At 44.9% G+C, this 23,447-nt stretch overlaps 5 protein-coding genes across 6 annotated transcripts in view; all 5 read left to right on the forward strand.

Moving 5' to 3' along the window:
- The first annotated feature begins 39 nt into the window (after positions 1-39).
- rundc1 (RUN domain containing 1) lies at positions 40-5,675 on the forward strand. The gene is made up of 5 exons (XM_034539777.1): positions 40-644; positions 1,816-1,974; positions 2,654-2,852; positions 2,953-3,039; positions 3,337-5,675. Exons 1-5 carry the CDS (start codon positions 252-254, stop codon positions 4,197-4,199), a joined length of 1,701 nt encoding a protein of 566 aa, XP_034395668.1. The 5' UTR covers positions 40-251; the 3' UTR covers positions 4,200-5,675.
- Positions 5,676-6,606: 931 nt separating this feature from the next.
- Positions 6,607-9,481, forward strand: rpl27 (ribosomal protein L27). The gene is made up of 5 exons (XM_034539797.1): positions 6,607-6,671; positions 7,203-7,285; positions 7,488-7,657; positions 8,979-9,089; positions 9,396-9,481. Exons 2-5 carry the CDS (start codon positions 7,205-7,207, stop codon positions 9,442-9,444), a joined length of 411 nt encoding a protein of 136 aa, XP_034395688.1. The 5' UTR covers positions 6,607-6,671; positions 7,203-7,204; the 3' UTR covers positions 9,445-9,481.
- Positions 9,482-10,450: 969 nt separating this feature from the next.
- LOC117735246 lies at positions 10,451-17,286 on the forward strand. Its single transcript, XM_034539762.1, has 13 exons — positions 10,451-10,543; positions 11,541-12,093; positions 12,177-12,349; positions 12,444-12,506; positions 12,604-12,698; positions 12,792-13,237; positions 13,447-13,771; positions 13,964-14,729; positions 14,809-15,021; positions 15,104-15,327; positions 15,423-15,814; positions 15,901-16,220; positions 16,891-17,286. Exons 2-13 carry the CDS (start codon positions 11,564-11,566, stop codon positions 17,055-17,057), a joined length of 3,714 nt encoding a protein of 1,237 aa, XP_034395653.1. The 5' UTR covers positions 10,451-10,543; positions 11,541-11,563; the 3' UTR covers positions 17,058-17,286.
- Positions 17,287-18,112: 826 nt separating this feature from the next.
- gstt2 (glutathione S-transferase theta 2) lies at positions 18,113-20,623 on the forward strand. Its single transcript, XM_034539790.1, has 5 exons — positions 18,113-18,351; positions 18,740-18,827; positions 18,958-19,108; positions 19,604-19,780; positions 19,882-20,623. Exons 1-5 carry the CDS (start codon positions 18,228-18,230, stop codon positions 20,026-20,028), a joined length of 687 nt encoding a protein of 228 aa, XP_034395681.1. The 5' UTR covers positions 18,113-18,227; the 3' UTR covers positions 20,029-20,623.
- Positions 20,624-21,196: 573 nt separating this feature from the next.
- ifi35 (interferon-induced protein 35) overlaps positions 21,197-23,447 on the forward strand; it is a 5,120-nt gene continuing 2,869 nt past the window's right edge. The window contains exons 1-4 of one of the 2 annotated variants that reach the window (XM_034539786.1): positions 21,204-21,306; positions 21,562-21,588; positions 22,131-22,211; positions 22,584-22,742. In XM_034539786.1, coding sequence (XP_034395677.1) covers positions 21,574-21,588; positions 22,131-22,211; positions 22,584-22,742 — 255 coding nt within the window. In that variant the 5' untranslated portion in view covers positions 21,204-21,306; positions 21,562-21,573. Of the gene's footprint in view, positions 21,307-21,561; positions 21,589-22,130; positions 22,212-22,583; positions 22,743-23,447 lie in introns of both variants that reach the window. The other variant, XM_034539787.1, reaches the window with a different exon arrangement.

Raw genomic sequence — 23,447 nt, forward strand, 5'->3', positions numbered from 1 at the left:
GAAATTGACGCTTTTATTTTGAAGACGAACGTTCAACACTAGACTTCCGGTATTCTCCACTCCGCTTTACGCGTCTCCGTCCTGACGTATGAATCATCTTTCCCAAGATGGCGTTACACCTGTTTCTCCGGCGGTGATCCTGGTTGTCGTCTGCGCAACGCCAGAAAACAAAGCGTCCGGAACGGCCAGTTGACAAACCGGAGACGTAGTTAAACGGCTGGACTCAACCCGTCTCCACCCCCCAAAAAAACATGTCCACGGAGGAGCTGTCGGCCTCGGACAGCGAGGCTGCCTTCGCGAGCGCAGGGGAGCGATGGGCACCGGTCGGGGCCGTGGCCAGTCCCGAGGATGAGAGCGGCAGCGGGAGCCCCGGCCAGCCGAAGCAGAGAGGCTTGTTCTCGGCCACCGATGAGGAAATGGCCGTGAGGCTGGAGAAGCTGGAGGAGGAGCAGGACCTGCTCAACTCCTCGCTCCTCGCGCTCACCTCCCACTTCGCACAGGTGCAGTTCCGACTGAAGCAGGTAGTTCACGCGCAGACCGGGGAGAAGGAGGGGATGCTGGCCGAGCTGGAGGAGTTCGCCTTCAGGGGCTGCCCGCATGTAGTGGGCTGCAGAGCCCAGGACGCCACACAGCTGGAGAACTCGGTGAGGTTTCCGGTCATGTTGTTATACCACAAACTATATATATATATATTTTCAGGACTGTAGTCCATGACAACAGGCGTCTGAGTGTTGTGTGTGTGTTGAAAGGATAAGGTAATTAATTGAATAATCAATTAAAAATAATAAACCATTGTTATGATAATGGTTTATTGGTTGCGTTTATTTTGGAGGCACAACATTCCCTACCTCCAGCAGCTTAACCGAGACAAGTTGGTGACTTTTCTTTGTCGTATGAGACGAGCTAACTGCATATTTATGGGTTTAATATGAATTTTATATTTTTCACCATTTTTAAACCAGTAATTGTCAAAAGATTTCAGAAAATTATTGTCAGATTGGCATGTTTTTTTACGTGTGTTTATTCCCTGTACTAAATCAAAAATATTGTCCGATTTTAATAATGCAGGTATGGAAGATGCTCACTCATTTAAATACACGGATATATAAAGACGCAGTGAGTCTCTGAAGGGGTTGTGAGGTCTGGTGAGGTTCTGACTCAAACTGATTCGAGGTGCGCTTGTTGCGTCACACTGGAGGCTGCTGCGCCCTCACCTCTCCTGCCTTCCCATTGAACTCTTATCTATAAAATATGTTGCTTTTGTGTTGACTCGCAAGCGGCTCGATGAACATGCTCCAAGATCGCTATCTGTTTTTAATAAAAAGCTTCTGTGTACACAACCGCGTTGAACCGCTTCCTGTCCGCGCCGTTGTTCACTCGCAGCTTTCTTTGAGGTCCTCGGCCTCGCGTAGTTATCGTCAAAGAAATGACCTCTCATCGTCATCCCCGCCCTAAAGGTGTGTTTGTTATTTCTCCTTCGTCGCACGCTGTACTCCAAGGGAGCTCTGGTGAGTATGAGGCCCGTCGTCTGTTTGAGAGTTTGGTTTGTGTATTTGTGTGTAAGTGTTGTGACAACAGTAGGAACAGATCCAGCTGAGTATATGATGAACTGCTGCACAGACCTTCATATCAAACGTACATCTCACCTAAAAAGCTGTTAAGTGAATTTAATAAAAAAGAATAATTGGCAAAGAGCTTCTAGAATCCTAGATATTGGTGACAGAAGCAAAGCACCCACATTGATCAAGATCTAGTACAAGCTGTTCACTCTCTCTGTCCGTAATAATTAACATATGTGTGTGTGTCTCCTGTCAGACTGAGAGGGAGAAGAGGGAGCGCCTGGAGGCTCAGAGGGAAAAACAGAAGGATCTCATCTTCCAACTGAAGACACAGCTGGATGATCTGGAGCGCTTCGCCTACCAGGAGGGCAGCTACGACTCGCTGCCGCAGTCCGTCGTCATGGAGAGACAGAAGGTGGGACTGTGGAAAATGAACCCGCGGACTCGTAACTCGCCGCTGGGTTCAATCGTCTGATCCGCCTTTTTAATCCTCGTACTTGCATAACGATTGCATCCATAATTTGGACGATGCGACGTTCGCCTGTTTCAGATCAAGTGGAACAAGTTTTTTTTTTCTCAAAACGCTTCGGGCTCCAGTGTTTCGCGTGCAGACAATCTATTTGAAAAGTCTGTTCAAATAGATTGGGCCCTGCCATAACCTTTAAGCGTTTGTATTATTACTTCTTTCCTTTAAAATGTTTTATTAAATATCTTCCCGATTAGATTTAGAGCCATGCTGGTGACCTGAATAATAAAAACAAATATATTAAAAAAGGATGTGTGTGTGTGTATATATATATATATATATATATATATATATATATATATATATATATATATATATATATATATATAATATGTGTGTATATAATATGTGTGTATGTGTATATATATATATATATATATATATATATATATATACACACATATTATATATATATATACACACATATTATATATATATATGTGTATATAATATGTGTGTGTGTGTTGTGTATGTATGTATATGTATATATATATATATATATATATATATATATATATATATATTTATATTAATTAAGTTCATTCTTTGACCGTCTCATATTCTTTAGGTCATCATTGACGAGTTGATCAAAAAGCTGGACGTGAACCTGAACGAGGACATCGGCAACTTGTCGCCCGAGGAGCTGCGACAGAGAGTGGACTCTGCCATCGCTCAGATAGTGAACCCGGCCCGGGTCAAAGAGCAGCTGGTGGATCAGCTCAAAACCCAGATCCGAGACCTGGAGATGTTCATCAACTTCATCCAAGGTACACGGCCTCATACACAGTGAACATACTGTCATTCAAGTGGATACAAATCTTTGTTTTCATTTCACAGTTTGATTAATTAATGTTCCTTTCCACAAAGACGAAGTGGGGAACCCTCTTTTATCAGATGGACTCAGCCAGCAGCCGCGAGCAGCGGGGACCAGAACTCCAGGAGTGAAGAAGAAGGGTCAGTCAGTTTGAATCAAACCAGCAGAGAGATATATATATATATATATATATATATATATATATATATATATATATATATATATATATATATATATATATATATATATATATAATTTAATGTTTGTGATAGTGAAGCCAGTTTAAGATCTGGCTGAATCTGCCCAGCTTCACAATGACAACCTAAATGTTTCTTTTGAAAGATGCATTGGTAAGTTTCCTGGAGGTGGTGCTCAAAACCACCAGTGTTGCAGTCCAGTATAAGCATGTCCACCTGGTTCTCCACCTCTCTCTGTAGTGGACCCAGAGCAGGCCCAGAAGATACGAGAGACCGGCCTGCAGCTGATCCAGAAGGCCCTCGCCGTGCTGCAGATCTTCGCCGCGAGCCAGTTCGGCTGCGCGCCCGTCCGCCTCCCTCAGAACATGTGGCCTCAGGAGTCGACCCTGCAGGACTACGGGCCCCTGCTGCAGAGCCTGGAGGCCGCTGTCGACAAGGTGCGGGTGCTGAGCTCGTGCAGACAGCCCTCCCTCGAACACGTCGTCAACTACACCAGCAACGCGGCGCTGGGGCCGCGCGACGAGCTGACGTCGTCGGTGAGGAAGGAGCTGGCGGTCGCTCTGAAGGACTTGTTGTCCCACGGCCTCTTCTCGCCCTCCCAGACCATGAGTCTGGTGCTGGCACCCATCTCATGCCTGCTGCCTTACAGACCAGCCCCACAGACCATGCACCCGTGGGAGCTCTTTGTCCAGTACTACCACTCCAAAAACGGGAAAGCCTTCGTGGAGACACCGGCCCGCCAGCTTTCTCAGTCCTTCAGTCTGCCCGTGGGGGGTGGCCCGGTGACCGTCACCCCTAAACAGTCCCTGCTGTGGGCCGTTCACACGGTGCTGAAGGAGCACGGACGCTACAAACGTGGACCGGACACCGAGTTCAAGGCGCTGGTGTGCATGGCGCTGAACGAGCAGCGGCTTGTGTCGTGGATCAACCTGCTGTGTAAGTCTGGGACCCTCGTACACCCGCACTACCAGTCCTGGAGCTACATGGCCCAGACCGGCTTTGAGGAAGCCCTGCGCATCCTGGGCCGCATCAGCCACCTCAAATTCAACCTCCCGGTGGACCTGGCCGTCCGGCAGCTGAAGAACATTAAGGATGCCTTCTGAGGAGGGCGACGCATACATGAAATCCAGTATTTTAACCCAGCTAAAACGACACCGCTCTTACCTGGCGTCCAGGACCGAAAGCATGACTTTGTGCTTCAAGTGTGTAACCTTTTTTTTTTTAAAGGTTATTTAAGTAGCGACTCATCTCACGTGAAGTGCAAGTATGCGATGTCTCCAGTGTACGTGCATGGATGATTATGTCGTTTGAGCTTCAACCGTAATTTCCACTGTGTTTTAAAGATGCCAAAATGACAACGCTGCTCGTGCTGTAAACATGCCTTAGGATGGAGATTGAGATCTCCTCTCGTTTTTAGCAAAAGCCTTTCCTGACCTTTGCGACCTGTGTTCCTCATACCGCGTTGTTACCCTGTGCACATGCATGATGGCGTCCCAACCTATGCAGCTGAGAGAGAGAGGGAGGGTTGGACGTGTACAGTAATCAGTACTGTAATGCCAGACAAAAACCCCAACGCTGTTGTTTCCACACGACGTGCCGGCGCTGCGCGAATCCCTCGTAGCAGATCGGTCGCTCTCTTCAGACGTGACGTTAAAGCGTTGCGTAACATTGTCTCTTGTCCACCGACTCCATTTTATAAAACCTCCTGAAGCTGTTTTCACCTCTTGCACGTTGCGTTTCAGGTGCGTCGGAGCCCTGTGAGAACTGCTGCTTTCCTCCCGTTCCAGATGGAATAAAATGGCGGTGGTATTGATAACGATGTAACGGCTTGCATCCCCCGTGCCGTGTAACGCAATCGTAGTTATATGAAAAGGCTTTTTGTTTCGTTTCCCACGTTTTTTGTCAGAACTTTTTGTTTTTAATCTTCCGGGATGCGGAAGAGTTGCACGAATTATATGTCCTTAAATACTGAATGTACAAACCGTAGATGCTATTAAACTGAGGTTGAGTTTCTATCTGCTGTATGTTGAACTGCTGTTTATGGGCACTTCAGTGACGCTGTATGTGTCAAACCTGTGAGTGTAGGTGTGCTCATGGGAGATGATCACTGCGTCTGTATCCCCCCCCCCCCACCTGTGCACTTTGTGACCTGAGAGCACCTGGAGACACATTTTTAGCATTTATTGTTTGTTGCTGTGTCAATGGGAAGTTTGTGTTTGGTTTGGGTGTCGTAAATATGCTGCCATATTTAGCTTCCTATGTTCCCATTTTTGTTGTTCAGCTGTTTCTGTTGTGAGTTCTGTAAGGAGACATGTATGTATTTATTTATTTATTTATTTATGGCATAGCATGTTTTAACTCACCTCCTGAAGTAGGTTGAACATATCGGAACTCTTTGTTATAGTAGCTAGAAATACACTGAATCGTTTATATTGTGCTATTTATGTTGTTTTTATTGAGTTGCTTTAATCACAAATAATATATTGGGAGGTATGAATTGTTTATTTTCTCTTTTTTTATCATGTTCAATGCATACCTACAGCTGTAAACAAATTAAATTTAGTAAATGAACCGCTGTACTGCTGTGAGTCTTTTTTTTCAGCTTTATAGAAATTAAGAATTACAACTTTACACATTATTTTGGTTTGTTGATATTCCAACTTGATTTGAACCCAAGGGTGACAGAACATCCCGAACCCAACATTTATTGTATTCCTTAAATTAAAATGACGAGTGAAGAGATATTAGTAATTTAGAGTTGTTCCATTTCTGATTACATTTTTTTATTTTATAGATACTATATTGGTGATAATGCACAATATAACATACAGTATTTTCATTTTTGTGTATGTGTTATCATTTCTGATTTAATTTAATCAAGTTATTTACTTTATTTGTTATTTTTTATGGTACTTTACATTTATATGCCACAATTCAGAGGAATCTATTTTACAGTTACATTAAATTTACTAAATACTTTGAAGCTCAATGTTTTACATACAAACTAAGTTTATGAAATATAATTAATTACGATTCAATATGATTAAACTATCGAATAGTATATGAAATTAGCTTTAATTTAACCAGCTACAGCATAGAATGCTGCATATACTGTAATGCAGCTGTATTAATAATGAAATAATATGATATTACACAGAGAAGGTCATTTTACACTACATTCACAATGTCACTATGTTTTACTGCAAATAATAACAAGGAAGTAATTACATACTACTACATATGTTTTATAACCTCTACCACTAAATATAATCATCAAATAAATGATGTCATAATATTTTATATTGAGATCAAGCAGATAGTTTAAACATTAAAGTGATTAACATAATAATGCATCAATAATTATAATCCAATAATATTGTATGTAATATGTTAGCTGCCAAGTGATGTTTGACGCATTTCTGTAATTTAAAAAATAAAAATAAACAAACAAAAACGGACTCTTTACCAACTAAAAACTACACCCGGAAGTGACGTACGCCGATCGGTAGTGTCAAAGGTCACGAAAACCTTCTCGGCTTCCTTTTCCTGTTCGCGGTGGCCGTAGAACAGCATCAGTGAGTGAAATTTCCCTTCCATCAATCTTCGACCATCGGTCAAAATCCCGGCAATTTAACTGTTTTTATCGCACCACACTTACGGCAACGGCTCCTTCGTCCAACACGAGCCGGTTATTTTCGTGTATTTTTAATGGACGAAGGGAGAAAATGATAGTTTATTGCAGCGCTTCGTCTCCGTAGCGCTCATTCCAACATGGCCGGTTCCGACTGAATCGTCTCGTTAAAAGGGCCAATTGTTTGTGTTAATGTGTTTGGTGCCATGTGGTTTCAACGTAACTTAAATGTCGTATTCATAACTGTGTTTATGAGCGTAAAAGCAGCGTTAAAGCTCTAAAACTCCGTATCACAGCCCTTCCGTAGCTGGATGCTAATGCTAGCTAACCAAAGCAGCAACGAGCAGGAGGCGTTTAAACGTGTCCCCGAGTTTCAGCGTTGTTTTTGTATCGTGTTGACTACAATAATATTGCTTGTGATGTATCGGAGTTGTTTATGTGGAGGCAGAGGTGTGACTGTTTCATTTGTGTGCAGAAATGGGCAAGTTCATGAAGCCTGGGAAGGTGGTGATGGTCCTAGCTGGACGCTACGCCGGACGCAAAGCTGTCATCGTCAAGGTAAGAAAAAAAAAAAAAATGTCTGAACGTTGTGTTGCTTATAATGGGTCTGCAAACACAACAGGTTTCCCCAAACGTGTAGATACTTAGAAGATGTGTGTTCTTTGCCACATTCAAATTTTAAAGTAAAACACCGTAGAATGTATTGTTTTTGTTTATCTTAAACCACAGTCCCCCCTTTTTTTGGTTGTCTCTCCTGCAGAACATTGATGATGGCACAGCCGACCGTCCTTACAGCCACGCTCTGGTCGCAGGCATCGACCGCTATCCCCGCAAGGTGACCACAACCATGGGCAAGAAGAAGATCGCCAAGAGGTCCAAGATCAAGGCCTTCGTCAAGGTGTTGAACTACAACCACCTTATGCCAACCAGGTCAGTGTCTTTCGTCTGCGCTCATATCCTCTCATTGGGCATTTTATAGTCTTTTGTTTCACTGTGTGGCAGCAAAGTGTTTCTTCTCCAACAGTACACATGTGGTGGTAGATTGATTAAACAAGTGATGCAGTTCAACGCTCATGATAATAAACGTGATTCCTTGTGAACTAAACACTGTATGAGATGTCGCTGCATTAGATTAAATACAATGCATTATTTTAAAGTCAGGTAGAGGGCAGGGTCATATAGTTCAACAAGATCAGTTATAGGTTTTCAAAGTAATCACATTGTATTTTGAGATACCGTGACACACAATTGTGCCTAAGTTGATAAAAGCAAATGCGTCCAGATAATAGCCTCATCGTCCAGCCACAAACCAGTGAGTGAAGTGTAAAGAGAATTAAACTACAACTCCCAATGCGCATTTAGTTAAACGTCTTGATTATTTAGATTAATTCTGGTCTTTGTTTTGTCTACGTATCGCACGCAGTTAACACAAACAGTTGAAAGTGTACTTTAAAGAGTAAAAACAGGCATTCCAAACATTGGCGTAGACATTTGCGTCCTCGCATGTCACTACGTTTACTTTGCACACATTTTAGCTGTAGTTTTAAAAAGTGGTGTTTAGCACCATATCAGAAACTTTACTGATGTTTGGTTTAAGGTCAGATGCAAGAATCCATTAAGCTTTATTTTCAGAATTTGAATTATGACAAACTTTTGGTGTTGTGGAAATGAGATTCTAAATGCGATATTGGTTGCTTTTTGAAGTAAAAGTACACATTGCAAATAATAATTCACTGTCGATCAGAGTTTAATTGCATGTATACATGAGTTCCAGTTTTCAATTGTAATATATGTTCCCTGTTTAAAGTGTGTTGTGCCTAAAATTGACGAGCTGGAGAATTTAGGTTTAAATCCAACAGATTGGATGAGCAGGTTTATAATCTGATTACCAGTTTGTCTTTCAACGAGCAGTGAGACTGAGCTGTGATAAACATTACATGTCATTTAGCTGACGCTTTTATCCAAAGCGACTTACAATAAGTGCATTAAACCATGAGTCCAAGCTCAGAACAACAAGAATCAAGCAAGTACAATTTCTTCAATAACGTTAAACTACTATCCGTAAGTGCCATTTAAGTGCTAATAAAGTAACGCTCATCTACTCTAGGCATCTTCCAGTTTCTCTTGTGTGAGGCCATTTGTTTCTAATGAAAAACTTCTCCGTTGTGCGCCAATCTGCTCCATAAACCTCCCTCGAATAAGTGGCGTGTTTAAATAACCGTCTTTGTTCGATGTTCTCCGTTTCCTCCAGATATTCAGTTGATATTCCTCTGGACAAAACCGTCGTCAACAAGGACGTCTTCAGGGATCCAGCCCTCAAGCGAAAAGCCAGACGGGAGGCCAAGGTCAAGTTTGAGGAGAGGTGAGTCGGTGATTGGGGGAAAGTTCCGTGTGCGTCAAATCCACATGTTGTGATTGGATGATCAGAACATTCAGACCAATAATGGCCAAATGGTGTCTTTGACTATTCAATTCAAAAAGATGTGTGATGCAACGCACCATGTGTGGGAGAGAAAACGCCTGTCAATCATAGAGCACTGTCATGTGTGCATAATATTTTTTTATTTTTGGGTTTTAGTGTAATAACCCAGATGCTGCAGTGTGATTTCTAGTTTGATATCGTGTAATCGGAACAAATGTGCTAAACTTGTGTTTTTTCTTTTTTCAGGTACAAGACGGGCAAAAACAAGTGGTTCTTCCAGAAGCTCAGATTCTAACTTCACTCGGTTTCACAAATAAATGTTTAAAAATGGATTTTTGGCTGTTGACTCTTTGTTTACTTTTTCTGTCTCTGCCAAATCCCCTAGTCTGGAGGATTATTGAGCCGAAACCTTCAGATAAACAAGCTCTCAAATGTTGTGGTCCTCCTACTTTGAGGTTCTTTTGTGTACATTATACAATCCTTGTAAATCTGGTAAAATATTAGGGACATTTATTAGAAGATTAACACAAGTGAACTTTATTAATATACAAAACCGTTCACTAATGAAATGTATGTATTAAGGACCACTTTAAATTTGACACTGAGTACATTCAAATATACATCAATATATATATATCAATAATAGTTTGTAAATTCCTACCTGTAATCTGTGGTCATTTTTACTTTGAAGTAAAGGATCTGAGTACGTTCCCCACCATTGTTATATACTTTATACAGTGGTGCATGTTACTTTACAGATTAATACTATTGATACAAATATAAATCTACTAAATACAATATATATGTGTATATAGATAGATATGTGTGTATATATATCTTTTTTAAGGCACCCAAAAGTTTATGAATGTGTTATGAGCCCCACCTTTACCAGGTGTTTATCCTGAAAAGGTCCATTGTGCATAGTAGTTTTTATACATGTGTATATATTTTAACTTTTTTGACTTTTAATGGGCATACCTTTTTACTTTTCAGTACATATTCTAATATTTGATTAACTTTTCATGACATTATTCCAGATTCTCTAAACACCACGGTTTACAGTTAGATGTTGGGAGTTTTTTTTTTTTTTTTTTTTACTATTCGAATGCAGCCGAGGTCTCGTCCCCGTTCGTTTGGATTGAAATTCCCGGATGTTCTCCGATTGGACGTCCCTCTTTACCGTTCTACTCGCTGATTGGTTCGCTACAGAGGGAGGAGCTTCGCGTTCTCCTTAGCTGAACCCGCCCCCCGCCGTGTCTGACTGGTTCTCCCTGGACTGTCGCGCCCATTGGACGGTTTTCGAGTCACCAGCTGTGATTGGCTGGCTGCTTCGAGCAGACTCAGGAATCCCGGGAAAAAGGATCTGACCCGAGAGACAACAAAGACCTCCTGCGGTAAGAAGAAGCTCTTTAACTAGATAGTACTGCTTATTATTTAATTTAAAATTTACGCTGTGTGATTTATAATCAACTCGTGAGTGCGCCAGCCATGTTTCATGTTTGTTTCACTGAAACATGGCTGCCATGTTTGTTTCACTGAAACATGGCTGCCATGTTTGTTTCACTGAAACATGGCTGCCCTCGGTACAGTATTCTTTGTGTATCTGCAGATTCAGCGTCCTGGTGCAATTACTAGAGACTTTAACCACACTGGATAAAGTGGTACTAACTGTTCACCAGTATGTGAACTGCACCACAATAACAACCCTCCCCTCCTTAGCCCGAAGGGGAGTGGCAGGGCTGCACATTTTTTGGGGGGGCCCACAAGGGGCCGCGGATATCCATTGTTTCATCCAGTTCATAGATGTGAAGATGAGAAGAATGTGATTTTGCGTGCATTCAGTATATGATAACACAAGAGATATAATTTCCGTGTCATATTGAAATTTGACAACACGCATATGAACTCAAATAAAGAGAGATAAATAATGTTCCTGTCTGTAAAGGAAAGACGGATAAACAAGCTTTCATATCGGCCTCACTCCTAAAACTTAATTCTTAAAAGGGACCCACACACAATGGATGGAGAATGGACCTTTTTGAGTTGTTTACTTGTTTTATTATGATGTTATGCTCATTTGGACATTATCACTGAGATAAAGATGAACTAGTTTAGTGTCAAAAAACATTACGTACATCTTAATTACCACTACAATATTCCCTTTAATTTGCCCCCCTAATATAATGGTAGGGCAAACACTGTGTGTGTGTGTATATATATATATATATATATATATATATATATATATATTTTTTTTTTTCTCTTAATTATACTTGAATAAAAAGGAAGATAAATAAATTTTGTCTGAGAGTGACAGGAATGTTATTTGTGTCTGTGTTTTCTAATCCCATCAGAATCCTTTATGATATATTACTACTACATCTCCAACAGTTATCACTCTTCTCCATGAACAAATGGACTACGTACCAGCTTTCAGAGGGAAAGGGTCCAATGACCTCCTCCTTAAAGCTCCTCCTGAGGCGGAGGCCTTTGGCTGCCAGCAGGAAGGATTCGGATCCCAGCGGCCAAAGAACCCAGCAGGCACCATGCAGGACGCCAGGAACCGGGTCGTTGATGCTGGGGGGGACTGCACGGACACCAAACTGGTTCTCAGCCAGCATGAGATCCAGTTCGGGATGTACAGAGGGCAGACCTTCCACTGGCTGCTCAGCAACAACGTCAGCTACCTGATCATGATCTTGGCAGCTCATCAACAGGCGCGTGAGTCGGGGGACCTCGACACCAGCGCCCTGATGGAGAACAAGGACGCTCTGTCCCGGTACGCCGCGCTGTTCCCCTGCGTGACGTCTGCGGTCCAGCAGAGGAGGGTGTCTGACCTCTCCTCCTCTGAGGGAGCGCTGGATAGTAGGCGGGTGGGTTTCGGGGAGCATGCCGGACTCTCGTACCGGGAGTTTTACGAGTCGGCAGATCCTTCAGTGGAGAGGTGAGTCACAGGGCGAGTCACGATCCAAACGTCACTGTGAGGTGTTTCCTGTTTTGATTTAACAAGGCTTCGTCCCTTCACAGCTACAAGATGTGGCTCAAGAGAGCCCGCGTGCAGTCCACGGGCTCGAGCATGGACCGCCTGAAGAGGTACGTGCTGGGGAGGGACCGCAAAGCAGCCTCCTCACCTTCAGCGCCTCCAACCTCCTCCCCCGTAGCTTCCATGTCTTCCTCGGGACCTTCACAGGTTCTCGGAGGTACTTGGTCTTCATCCTCAGTAGATCAACACTGCACTGTGGGTCTCTCGTGGTTCAGATGAACTCAGTCCTCATGTTTCTCTCTGTGTTACAGATTCCTTCATTGAGGACGAAACGAAGCCGACGGCTTCTGAACTCGAGCTTTACCTTTCTTCAGGTAATGACGCCACAATCCTGTTTCGTGTGACCAGCTCAGTGCAAATTGACCCGAACCAGTCAATGAGTTGTTTTTCTTTTTACCATCATGTCTGTAGCTCCAGATGAACCAGTGGCTTTTGCTTCACCTGATACTTCCCCGGTCCAGAGAAGACGACCTGCTGCGACAGCACCTGGCGTTCTCCCAGCTGATGTCAGTCCTCTAGTGGAATCTAAACACTCGTATCGCAGATGTGGTATTGGAAGTTGTGATGTTTATTAACAAAGTCTCTATGTGTGTTTACAGGTTCCTCTCCCAGAGAGCTGGAGGAGGACACTCCCCAGGGTGCAGCACGGGTGGGTGTGCCACGCTCTGTTCACCATTGAACCGAGTGGGCACCCCGCCCTAAACACAGAGCTGCAGACCTGGTACTACCCTCCTGGCCCCAAACGGCTGTACTACCAGCCACCGGCCTCACTTGACGACTTCTTCCAGCGGCCGTTCTTCCTCTGGGTACCGTACAGGATGTGGAAGTGCATCATCAGCTGTCCAGACTGTGGTCATAGAATGACCGCGTGTGGGTTGTACAAGACCGTTCGCAAGGTCCTGGACACCGACGGGTGGTATTTTATGGGCACCGAGTACCTGGAGTGTTGCGGCTGTGGGAAGAAGTTGGCCTCCTGGTCGAGACGCATTGTGGCCCAGCTGGGTTTTGAGTACAGGAGCATTTTCCCAGCAGTGCTCACATACAGGTACATCAAAGATTCTCAAACTCTGGAGGGGGTTAAGGAAGGAGGGGGGAGCCTTTGTTCAAGGTCAAAGTTCATCTTTCACAGCGTTGCGTTGATCTTGTCCCAGGAGCAGAGAGGCGGTTTTAGTTTTTAGTTTAAATGACCAGTTATGTGGTTTTATAAACGTGTTATGTCTTTCTGTCCTTCATCTCATTGTATCTGCTCTACAGGCTGTCGTGTGACAAGAAGGTCCTGATGCAGATGAGGGGACGGTCGCTCGGCAACAACGTCGACCGTCTGCGCTCCGACTTGGTGGAGCAGCACACGGCGACCTGGGCCAACAGTTGCATCCGCTTCATGTCCATTTACAAGAAGTTCATGTTGCCGGGTGTGTCTGTTCCTCCTCCTCCAGCCCTCCCTGAGATGGAGCCGGTCCCCACCAGGCAGTGCATCCTCTCGGCCTTCATCGCGGACAGCTTCACCCGCCTGGAGGAGATGAGAGCCAAGGTGACCTCGGTCTTTGGCTCCATCCTGAAAATGGACTCCACCAAGCAGGTAGAATGTTAAGACAATTTACGTTGAGTCATACAGAATGTACACACTTTCAAATGTCATGTACACGGTTGTATATTTTACTGTGATGCACATATTTTTATGTGGCTTTTACACACTCTTATCTATTTTAGAATAGGAGCATCTTGAGCTGATTTCCCCCACAGGATCAATAAAGCTATTCTGATTGTGTAGATCCACAGGAAGCTGCCTGGCCACGCAGCAGGGACGGCCCAGTGGGTGACCAATGTGGGCAACGAGCACGGGCAGGTGCTCATGTCGGTCCTCACCGCAGCCGAGGGCTACGGGCTGCAGCAGATGACCTCTGGGCTCGTCAGGCGGTACCAGCAGGCCGGGGTGGAGCCACCTCTGGTCCTCTACGTGGAAAAGGACTGCTGCTCCATCACTGGGGGTTCAGCTGCTGCCCCTCTATTCCCTGAATGGACCCAGCTAGTAGTCAGACTGGACATCTGGCACTTCATGAGGAGGCTGGCGGTGATGGTCACCACCGAGAGCCACCCCCTCTATGGCGTCTTCATGCGTCGCCTGGCAGCCTCCATCTTCGTCTGGGACCAGGAGGACATGGCCTTGCTGAAGAGAGCCATGGAGGCAGAGGGACCCGGGGCCTGGAGCAGGGTCTCCCTCAAAGAGATGGCTCGGCACTGTCGCCGCCGCACACGTGGGGCACAGGAGACCGAGCGTCTCATTGAGGAGACCCTGGACCACTTTAAGTCGGCCAGCGATGGCATGGCCATCCTGCTACTGGACCAGGAAAGGGTGGAGGGCATCTGGAGCACCCAGCGGCGCCACCTGCCGTGCCTCCAGGATCCACCGGGGCTGCAGCTGTACACCAGGACGGGCCAGCTGACCCGGGGAGGAGTCAGTCTGCCGGTGTACCGCTGTTCCCGCGGCTTCACCTCGTTAAAGTCGTTCCACCTCCACCTCAACAGGTCCATCCCTGGTAAGTGTCTAAAGCCTGAAGACACAAGTTAATTTTCTCTCAGAGTCTTCTTGGCTCACTCCTCTCTGTCCCGTTCCAGGCACCAGTGGCAGTCCCATGAACTTCCAGCTGTACCTGCTGGAGGGCCTGACGAGGTGGAACGAGGACCACGAGTGTCCCTCGGTGAAGAGGGGGGACATCCAGCTACCGCGCAGTTACAGCAGCAAGGACCTGGACACGGTGAACCAGCTGGCCCAGCTCCTGTACGGGCGGAAGCTGGTTGAAGGCTACACGCGGATTCGGGAGCACACAGGTACCTGCCGAGGGAGAGAAATTCAGGAAGGTGCCGATATGTTTTGACTGTGTTCCTAATTTGGTGTTCTGTGCTGCCACAGGGGAGTTGATAGGGGTCAACTATCTGTTCTCCCAGACCGGCCGGGTGCTGCAGGAGCTGCCGGACAACCCCGACGTCCCAGAGGAGGAGACGGAGGAGGAGGAGGAGGAGGACTTCAGGGACCAGGTAGAAAGGGTTGATGAGGGCTTTCGGGAATTCATGTTTGATACAGATTTCCTGTCGGACATCTCACAGCCTGGGAAGTCCGAGCTGGCTGAACTCGAGGTACATGATCATTTCACCTTTCTACATCGGCTCCGTCGCCTCTGTCCTCAAAGCCACATGCTGAGTGAAGGACTGTGTTCTTCTGCCCTCTGTAGGAGTGTGTGGACGCCGATGGCTCCCCGGGGTACCAGCATGTCCTGAACCTGGCCGAGTGTCTGGTGGCACTGCGGGTGGCGGGTCGGGTCACGGTGGGGTGTGAGGCGAAGATCTTGGCCTTGTGGGAGAAACTCCCCGAGGGAGACAAGGTTGTCCACAGTTGCGGCAGCGGTACTTTCATGAGGCCCGATGCCAGCAGGCTGGTGGAGGCCGTCTGCATCCTGCTGTGTCGGCTGCATTCTCAGAGCCGCTCTCTCGCTGGAGCTCGGATCAGCCGCTGGTCGATGATAGTCAGGAGCTACTACATCATCAGAGACAGCGTGCTGGTAAATCCGACCCTCCGAGACAAGCTGCGTCTCTTTGAGATCAACCACAAGACGCTCATCCAGTGGTGAGTGTCACACGACACCGAGAAGCCTTTTACTGTACAAACCGTTTTATCTTCAAGGTGCTTAAAATAACCTGTATGCTACATAGGTTCAACTTGAGGAAGGGAGGTTACGGCCTCCAGGCTGAGGGGTCATCCACCAGCGCTCCTCGGGTCGCACCAGACCCATTGCCTCCTGCCAGAGAGATTCCACAACGGCCCCCCCTAGACCAGCACCTTCCAGGCGTCTCTGACCAGACGGGACCCTCCAAGGCCTCGGACCTTCCAGCAGCTGCTGGACCTGACGCCGACAATGCTGCTCCTCCACCATGTCTCGCCGACGGGCCTCCTCCACCTCCTCTTGGTCCAAAGACGACGCTGTGGAATAGGAAGCAGCTGGAAAGGAGGAGGCAGGAGGCAGAGAGACGAGGTCAGTACTTTAAATTGAAGGCGCCCTTCTCCTGCACCTGCAGGCTGTGTCATCAGCCGAAGACCAAACACTTTGGTCACAGCCGCTTCCTCAGCAAGAAGGCCAGGACCATGTTCCACTTCTGTCAGAGCTCCATGGGGGGGAAAAGTGTGGAGGAGTGGCTGGTGGAGAAGAGGAGGGAGGAGAGGGAGAGGTGAAGGGAAGGGAGGGGGGAGTCACCTATAAAGACTAGAGGTGGTTTGGCCTCAACCCTCCTTCACTTGATGTCCTGATTCAAGAGGAGACGCACAGCAGCACGGACCAGCTGCAGAGCGGGGATCAAAGGTGAACAACTTACTGCAGTTGCTTTTGTTTAGCGTGCAACTCACGACGACTCAAAGACGATTTGTTTCTTACAATAAACAGAAGACGGCCACGTTGTGTCATGATGCAGTTTCCTAAACCACAGACAACTTTGATTATCACACCAGTCTCTGGTGATCCTCTTGAGCTTTTTGCCTAGTTGACAGCAGCCCTGAACCCCCAAGTGGTGGGAGGTTTAACGGAACCAAAAGAAAATGGCTCTCGCTCATTAATTAATGTAATTTTAAATTAAACTTAATACATGAGTTTGTTGGGGAGGCTGGAGGTCACAGCAGATCAATAATAGTTGTATCCTCCTCACTTGCAGGGATTTGGTTGCCTCTCAAAGTGACCGTCCTCTCCAGGGGACTGAGGAACCGGACTCCAACCCACCAGGACGAGACCTCTTCCCCTCCCTGTCTGGAGGAGTTTAATAAGTCCCCCAGCGGAGACGAGACCTGGTCCCCGCCCCCCCCGCCTGGAGGAGTTTTATAAGTCCCCCAGCCAGGACTAGACCTGTTTCCCCTCCCCATCTGGAGGAGTTTAATAAGTCCCCCAGCCAGGACTAGACCTGGTCCCTCCCCGGCTGGAGTCCCCCACCTCTCAGATGAATCTTTTCAGACCTATGAACACTTTCCATACATGGGGCTGTTTTTCACAACATTAAGAGCCTAATTAGCCTGAGTGTGTGTGTATTGTGTATAATAAATATTTGACACTGAAATCTCCTCTCTCTCCTTTTGTTCCACATTTCAAAGAGAACATCCTTAAAGGTTTTTATTGATAAATGACTCCATTCATCATAATCTCTTTGGCTGCAGTTTAAATAAACTATCACAAACAAAAAATATGTTTATACATAAAGATAACAAAACGTCCTACTGCTGCAAAGTCTTTCATAAAAGTCTCCAGCTTTTAACTTTAAAGCAGGAGGTCCAGGGGTCCTAACCCCATTCCAGGGGACCAGTCGTTACAGCACCTGGAGTCGTCTGATTGGCTCCTCCAGAAATATGAATATTTAATATTTTCTTTCTGGTTTTGGGGTGACACTGCAGACTCCAGATCAGATTTGAACTCTTCAGCTCTAAAGCATGAAACCTGTCCGTCCTTTTTTAAATGTTGATATTCATGTTGAGAAACTTTGTCCCCCAAAAGGTCAAAGTTTGGTCTCCGCCTTTTCTAAATTTATCCAAGGTTCAAAGTCTTCCAGAAACCGTAACGTTTCACTGAAGTCTTTAAACTCGTCATGTTAATCATATGAATGTGAAGTCTGTTTTATCTTCAAAAGTTTCACATTTGTAGATTGAACCAGATTATTAATAACTTTACAAATGATATACAAACTACACTGTTTTAACTACAATTAAATAAAAAAATATATAATCTATTTCTTTTAAATATATATATATATATTTAAATATATATATATATATATATATATAATAATAATAATAATAATAATGTTCTTATTTATTACATATTTTTCTCCAGTGTGAACTTCAGACTTAAAACATGGCGAGCCCGCTGCAGTGCGCGGAGCGGCCGACAGGGGCGCAGCGGAGCAGCTGGATCACGAGGCCGCAGACGCCCTGAGGAGGAAGAGCAGAGCAGCTGTTTGTTGTTTATCTCAACGGTTGTTTCCCCGTTAAATCGAACCCGGTCTCCATGGCAACACGCCGGTCGGTGGAGGTGTATCTGGACCTCCTGTCGCAGCCCTGCCGGGCGGTTCACATCCTGCTCAGCTGCACCGGCATCCCGCACACCGTCCGCACCGTGGCCCTGAGGAAAGGTAACCGGCTCACTACCGGACCGTTAACCCGGGAACCGGCTCTCTACTGGACCGGTACCCGGTCGGTTCGCAGTTTGGAGCCTCTGAGGTTTCCATGACCTTTGCCCTGGTGAACTTTGCCCCACATCAGAGCTCTCGTCACGTAACGCAACTCCATTGAAATTAGGACCGTTTATTAATTTCCCGTGAGATTTACAAACTTTTTCTATGAAAAGAATCGAGGGTGAAAAGTCGAAACGTTCTTCTTATTCGGCACAAACAAACAAACAAACAAACAAACAAACAAAAAAGCGGTGTCTCGTTACCGGAACCGACCGGACGAGTCCTCCTGATCCTCGGTTGTCTCGGGAAACTTTAACGTGCGTGACGCGTGGTCTGGTGTTTCCAGGAGAGAACCGGACTCCGGACTTCACCAAACTGAACCCGATGCAGAAGGTCCCGGTGCTGGAGGACAACGGGTTCGTGCTCACGGAGAGGTACCCGCACGCGCACGCACTGCGCGCGCTCTTAAAGGATCGATGTGTTTTTTTCTTCTTCTTCTTGAATCTTATTGTTGTATAAAGGATGTCGTGTGTTCGTGTGTGTGCGCGTACGTGCATGTTATAGTGACGCCATCATGAAGTACCTGTCCACGAGGTACGATGTCCCGGAGCACTGGTATCCACGGCAACCAGAGAGGAGAGCCAGAGTGGATGAGTACACTGCCTGGCATCACACCAACACCCGCCCCCATGCTGCTAAAGTGTTTATACTAGAGGTACACACACCTGTCTGTCTCCACCCGTCTGGCTCTCTTTCTGTCTGTTTCTGTCTCCACCCGTCTGATGTCTCTCTTTCTGTCTGTTTCTGTCTCCACCCGTCTGATGTCTCTCTTTCTGTCTGTTTCTGTCTCCACCCGTCTGTCTGTCGCCACCCGTCTCTGTCTTGCTGTCTCCACCTGTCTTGCTCCACCCGTTTGATTTGCTGTCTCCACCCATCTCTGTCTCCACCTGTCTCTCTGTCTCCACTTGTCTTTCTGACTCCATCTGCCTGCCTCTGTCTCCACCCGTCTGTCTCTGTCCCCACCTGTCTTTCTGACTCCATCTGCCTGCCTCTGTCTCCACCCGTCTGTCTCTGTCTCCACCTGTCTTTCTGACTCCACCTGCCTGCCTCTGTCTCCACCCGTCTGTCTCTGTCCCCACCTGTCTCTCCATCTCCAACTCTCTTTCTGACTCCACCTGCCTGCCTCTGTCTCCACCCGTCTCTGTCTCAGGTACTCATCCCAGTTCAGACTGGCTCTGCTGTGGACGAGGTGCGTTTGTTTCGTGCTCTGTCTGAGCTGGAGGACACTCTGGACAGACTGGAGTCCATGTTTCTGCGCAGACAGCCCTTCCTGTGTGGGGATGACATCAGCGTGGCCGACCTTCTCGCCGTCTGTGAGCTCATGCAGGTCAGAGGCTCTGATTGGTTCAGGTGTCGATCATCTATGTTGGAGGAGGGGCTTGGCGTTGGGGCGCAGGTTCTGAGCGTGCTCGGTGTGTGTCTCTGCAGCCTCTCGGGGGGGGCAGAGACGTCCTGCAGCAGCGTCCTCAGCTGCAGCGCTGGAGGAGCAGAGTCCAGTCGGCCGTCGGCGACGCGTTCGACCGAGCGCACGCCGTCCTGTACGCCGTCAGAGACCGCCGCACGGCCAAGCTGTGACATCAGAGAGGCACCTGACCGAGGGCGGAGCCAATCGTCAGCCAGAGACGATGTAGAGAGGTTTGAAACATTTGGGGGCCGAAGAAACTAGAAGATCTCACATTGTTAATATTTCCATTATAGTAAAGAATGATGTCATCGCCACGTGATTCTAAGCAAACTTTTCATAAAGCATCATATTGATTTACCAGTGGAAGAGATGGCGCCGGCCCACAATGCACCACGATCACAAACGACATGACATCCTCAGCCCGAATCAGCCTCAACGTTTTCATACCATTGTTTCATCTTTGTTTAATTCTCACCTCAGGTTACAAGTCTGTAAGTCTAGAAGGTTACAAGTCTGTAAGTCTAGAAGGTTACAAGTCTTTAAGTCTGTAAGTCTGGAAGGTTACAAGTCTTTAAGTCTGTAAGTCTAAGGACTAACTGATTGATTTGATTGATTCTGACCAACATTAATGAGACCAGGTGATGTCACAGCCTTTGCTCCAATCAGCTCTCACTTAGTAATCACATGATTGAACTATGATGTAAATAAGATGTTTAATAATCAGATTTACAAAATGAGAATAAAACTTTTGAGATGATTTTCTTATTTGTTTACTCCTGTTGTTGTTGTCCTGCAGCCTCAGAACTCATTCTTTTATTTGACTGTGATAGCTTAGTCACAACTATGAAAACATATAGTATGTAATGTTAACTAAAACATAAAGTAATTATAGTATTTCATAAAAAGTTATATTATAATGTCATGAACATTAAAAAAGTTATTATAGTATGTCATGAAAAGTAAAACAATCATATCATAAAAAGTTTAAAAAAATTATTTAGTATGTAATGAAAAGTAAAATATAAAGTAATTATAGTATTTCATAAAAAGTAAAAAAAGTAATATAATGTCATGAAAAGTTAAAAAAAAAACAAGTTATATTATAATGTCATGAAAAGTAAAGAAAAGTCATACTAAGTGAACACTGTGTTGCTGTTTTTACTTCATTTAAAAGAGTACTTCTTACACAAGTGGCTTCAAACGTAACTAGTTACTACCGCTGCAAGATATTATAATAATAATTATATAATAATAATAATAATAATAATATATCATTTATCATAATTAGTCGTGATATTCAAAAGTAAAAGCCACTCCTAGTCCTCCCGTGTTTTTTTTTTTAATGTGACATTATTTCCGACAGTACCTGAATGCAGCACTCCGGCTGCTGGGAAATAGAAACCGAAAGAGTGAAGCGGTGACTTCACAACCCGGGTCGGTGTCTGGAGGTGAGTTCTTTAAATTAATAACTAGAAATCAAAGTTTAATCCGACATATTAATTCAACGTGACAGCGTTCAGATACTTCACGGCTCGTCGACCGTGACCGACATAAAGTTATTCCCACGTATTTAAAGCGCATTGAAGGAGGCGTGAGTCGGTGTGTTCCCCTGAAACTTAAGGCCGAAACGGGTTTTATACTGATTTCTATCTGTTTATCATTTGACAGCATGCAAAACAACTTCATGTTTCGATTTATTCCAGATTACTTTCACGATGTCTTCAGATGAGGTGAGACGTCATGTTGTTGTTCTTCAAGTTGTCACGATGTTGTTGTTCTTCCTTGTTGTTAAAGATGCACATTCATCCGGATCATTGACTAAATGTTTCTGTAACGCTTCTTTAACATGCTTTGTATTTTTTATTTATGGAAGGAAAAGTTTCAAAAAAGAACATTAGCATAAAAATGTACTTAAAAATGAGAGTACTCATTTATTTCTTGTTATTTTATTGTTTTAAATATTTTTTGTATTAATAATCTGAATCTGATAAATAACTTGATCCTTAAAATATATCTAGAGGTGTAAAAGTATATAAGAAATACTCAAGTACATCCAAACATTGCTTAATCTTAAACTTGAGTAACTTGAGTACTTTCTACCACTGATAAATAAATACTATGTCCACCTCCTTGTCTACCTACCTCAAAGCTCCTGTGGGTCTGGATGGGTCATCAACATATATATATATATATATATATATATATATATATATATATATATATATATATTGTGTATACCTTTTTGTTTTATTTATTTTTTACAATGTTTCAGGGGCCGTCTTCGTTGTCAGAGGTCACAAAGACGTCCAAGGACAGTTTGGAGGAGATCAAGACTTCAATCAGCAACTACAAGGTGCCCTGAAACTCATCAGAGGAGTTTAGTGTTTTAAAATCATACTTCCGTAGGTATACTTGTATATGAAAACAGAATGGTCTGTGACATTTAAATACAAATATTGATGTGTTTTGACGTGTAGAAGAGATGTGACTCACATGGATAACAATGTAGTTTATGGTCAAAACAAAAGGCACACAATGTAATACAGTTTTAAAGACGCAGTGTGAATATAATCTGTGTGATTGTATTTTAATTATGTCGAAGTACCACGATGTGAAACATGCTGAAAGTCTAGGCCCAGTAATCGGTTGGTAGTAAAGTACTTAGAACAAAAATCCTAGCGCTACGAAGACGAGATGTTCGTGAACGCACCTTGTGTGTCCACAGATGAAACACAAACAGCTGATCCTGGACCAGCAGGAGCTGGCTGCCTGCAGGGACGACCAGCTGGACATGACTGCAAAGTGCAAGCAGCGCTCCAAAAAACTGACCCAGGATCTGAACGAGGTCTATTGCTCCAACGAAGAGCAGATTGGAAAAGAAAAGGTGGGTCTCGTTCTGATTGTCGGTTTGCACAGTTTTAGGAAGAGTATTTTTAACGTGTGTATTTGCACTATTCTACTTAAAGACAAGCAACCAATCAGAGCCGAGGAGTCTCCTGAAGCAGCTGTCAATCACTGCTCATGAAGCTTGTGAACGCCGATCAAATAGTTAAAGTTACCGATTTCAGCTGTGACCTTTGGCTGTGACCTTTTGACATCTGGTTGAATCAAACTGGTGCTGCACTCTGTTGAACTTTTAAAAGGCCTTCCAGGTGTTAAAGGTAAACACCGATGACGGTGTAACACAGATGTGCCCGAAAAATACAAAAGCAAGCACATCGATGAGAGATATCTCATCGCCTCGTTTTACTTTCCTCAAATGTCGAACTGTAACCCCGCAAAGTGTTTTATAATGCAAGACTCGAATACCTCCATCACTTAAAATATCACAAACAATGAACAAATAAGGTTGAAACAAATGTAGATGAAAGGTTTTGAGTTCACTTCAATACCTTCACAACAGTCTTGAATCATTGCGCGATAAGAGCAACGAAAACACGTGTTTTCAGGTTAAATCTTTCTCGCGGTCGCTCGTATTTATTTATATTTATTGATCCTCGAATACGTAAAGAACCAGCAGGACTCATGCGCTCTCGTGAGAAGTTCCTTATTCTATTTGTGGGATTTCAATTTTAAAAGAGACAATGAA

Source organism: Cyclopterus lumpus, chromosome 8 (assembly GCF_009769545.1).
Source record: "Cyclopterus lumpus isolate fCycLum1 chromosome 8, fCycLum1.pri, whole genome shotgun sequence".
Classification (NCBI taxonomy): domain Eukaryota; kingdom Metazoa; phylum Chordata; class Actinopteri; order Perciformes; family Cyclopteridae; genus Cyclopterus; species Cyclopterus lumpus.

What these genes read in the sequence shown, in the direction of transcription:
- rundc1 (XM_034539777.1), top strand. Translation starts at nt 252, where the DNA reads ATGTCCACGGAGGAGCTGTCGGCCTCGGACAGCGAGGCTGCCTTCGCG. An exon ending in GTTCATCAACTTCATCCAAG is followed by an intron (nt 2,853 to 2,952) that starts GTACACGGCCTC and finishes CTTTCCACAAAG; the next exon opens with ACGAAGTGGGGAACCCTCTT. An exon ending in TCCAGGAGTGAAGAAGAAGG is followed by an intron (nt 3,040 to 3,336) that starts GTCAGTCAGTTT and finishes CTCTCTCTGTAG; the next exon opens with TGGACCCAGAGCAGGCCCAG.
- rpl27 (XM_034539797.1), top strand. Translation starts at nt 7,205, where the DNA reads ATGGGCAAGTTCATGAAGCCTGGGAAGGTGGTGATGGTCCTAGCTGGA. An exon ending in AACCACCTTATGCCAACCAG is followed by an intron (nt 7,658 to 8,978) that starts GTCAGTGTCTTT and finishes CGTTTCCTCCAG; the next exon opens with ATATTCAGTTGATATTCCTC. An exon ending in AAGGTCAAGTTTGAGGAGAG is followed by an intron (nt 9,090 to 9,395) that starts GTGAGTCGGTGA and finishes TTCTTTTTTCAG; the next exon opens with GTACAAGACGGGCAAAAACA.
- LOC117735246 (XM_034539762.1), top strand. Translation starts at nt 11,564, where the DNA reads ATGGACTACGTACCAGCTTTCAGAGGGAAAGGGTCCAATGACCTCCTC. An exon ending in CGAGCTTTACCTTTCTTCAG is followed by an intron (nt 12,507 to 12,603) that starts GTAATGACGCCA and finishes TCATGTCTGTAG; the next exon opens with CTCCAGATGAACCAGTGGCT. An exon ending in CCGAGCTGGCTGAACTCGAG is followed by an intron (nt 15,328 to 15,422) that starts GTACATGATCAT and finishes TGCCCTCTGTAG; the next exon opens with GAGTGTGTGGACGCCGATGG.
- gstt2 (XM_034539790.1), top strand. Translation starts at nt 18,228, where the DNA reads ATGGCAACACGCCGGTCGGTGGAGGTGTATCTGGACCTCCTGTCGCAG. An exon ending in CACCGTGGCCCTGAGGAAAG is followed by an intron (nt 18,352 to 18,739) that starts GTAACCGGCTCA and finishes TGGTGTTTCCAG; the next exon opens with GAGAGAACCGGACTCCGGAC. An exon ending in GGGTTCGTGCTCACGGAGAG is followed by an intron (nt 18,828 to 18,957) that starts GTACCCGCACGC and finishes TGCATGTTATAG; the next exon opens with TGACGCCATCATGAAGTACC.